This window comes from Nannospalax galili, unplaced genomic scaffold (assembly GCF_000622305.1).
Source record: "Nannospalax galili isolate Female #2095 unplaced genomic scaffold, S.galili_v1.0 scaffold1852, whole genome shotgun sequence".
Lineage (NCBI taxonomy): Eukaryota > Metazoa > Chordata > Mammalia > Rodentia > Spalacidae > Nannospalax > Nannospalax galili.
In genome coordinates, this window is record NW_008331531.1 from 322,769 (window position 1) to 324,191 (window position 1,423).

At 45.0% G+C, this 1,423-nt stretch overlaps 1 protein-coding gene across 1 annotated transcript in view; it reads right to left on the reverse strand.

Moving 5' to 3' along the window:
- The window catches only part of LOC103728716 (olfactory receptor 10G9-like), a 1,027-nt gene extending 379 nt beyond the window's left edge, over positions 1 to 648 (reverse strand). The window contains exon 1 of the mRNA XM_008826673.1: positions 3 to 648. Coding sequence (XP_008824895.1) covers positions 3 to 648 — 646 coding nt within the window. The remainder of the gene's footprint in view (positions 1 to 2) is intronic.
- Positions 649 to 1,423: the final 775 nt, after the last annotated feature.

Below are 1,423 nucleotides of genomic sequence, written 5' to 3' on the forward strand. Positions count from 1 at the left end.
GAAGCAGCCTGAGGCCACCACCCCAATGTTCACAAAGATGACCATCTCATTCACTGAGGTATCTGCACAGGCCAGCTTGAGGATGGGTGGTGCATCACAGAAGTAGTGCTGGATCTGTCTGGGCCCACAGTAGGGCAAACGGAAGGTGAGCACGGTCTGGACAGCAGAGTGCAGGGACCCACTGAGCCAAGTGCCAGCAGCCAGGAGGGCACACGCTCTCCAGCTCATCATGCTGCTGTACCTGAGTGGGTAACTGATGGCCAGATAGCGATCATAGGACATGACTGTGTAGAGGAAACACTCAGTGCTCCCCAGGAAGTGGAAGGAGTAGAGCTGTGCCACACAGCTGTAGAAGGAGATAGCCTTGCCCTCTGGGGTCACCAAGGTCATCAACATTTTGGGTACTGTGACTGTAGAGAACCACATGTCAATAAAGGAGAGGTTGGTGAGGAAGTAGTACATGGGTGTGTGGAGGTGAGAATTCACCCTGATCACATGAAGAATGAGGAGGTTGCCCAGCACAGTGAGAATGTAAACGAGCAGGAAAATTCCAAAGAGTGTGGTGTCCAGGGCTGGTGGGTGGGGAAGGCCGGAGAGGAAGAACGTGGTCACTAGACTCACATGGACATTTCTTCCAGTCTTGAGCATTCTCTCTATAGAGATACAAGGATCACTCCGTTTTAACAAATAATTGTCCTTGTTAGATAATTCTAGACTTGTACTTCTTCTTATAGGGCTTTTTAGTAGATTTAAGCCCCTCTCTCACACACAAGTATAGAAATACAAATAATGACACATACAAATATATATGAAGAAAACCTTTAAGAAAGTCTTCGTATTAGCTTTCTATTGGTGTACTGTGAATTCCCATAATCTTGGAGACCTAAAACATTCAAATGTGTTATTCTCAATTTTTTGTGGGTCAAATCAGCTGAGGCACCCTTCAAGGCTTCATGGGATTTAATCAAGGTACAAACTGATTTTGTAATCTCACCTGGGGCTCAGAGTCCTATCCTAAGCTACTAGGGATAGAATTCAATTTTGTACAGTTTTAGGACTGGGCTCCCTGTGTGCTTAATGGTTCTTGAAGATTCCATCACTCTAGGCTTCCAGTGAACACTGGTGTCAGAGGAGTCCTAGCCATCTGGTGAACACAGCGTGGAGGCTACTTTTTCCATGTCACTAATGTAACCTTCCCATTTCTAAGAGAAAATGTGATGCAATACAAGCCACCCACTGAAAAACCTCTGGTTGCGTTCATAGCCCAGCAAACACTTAGGGAAATGTGATAATTCAGGGAGAGCAAACTATTTTGCAGAAATCTTAAAGTTCATTTAGCATCAATGAGCATCTCAGAAGACTGTGCCATATTTTAATTATTTGCTAGTACATGTGTCATCCCATAATACTAATAGTGCCTCCC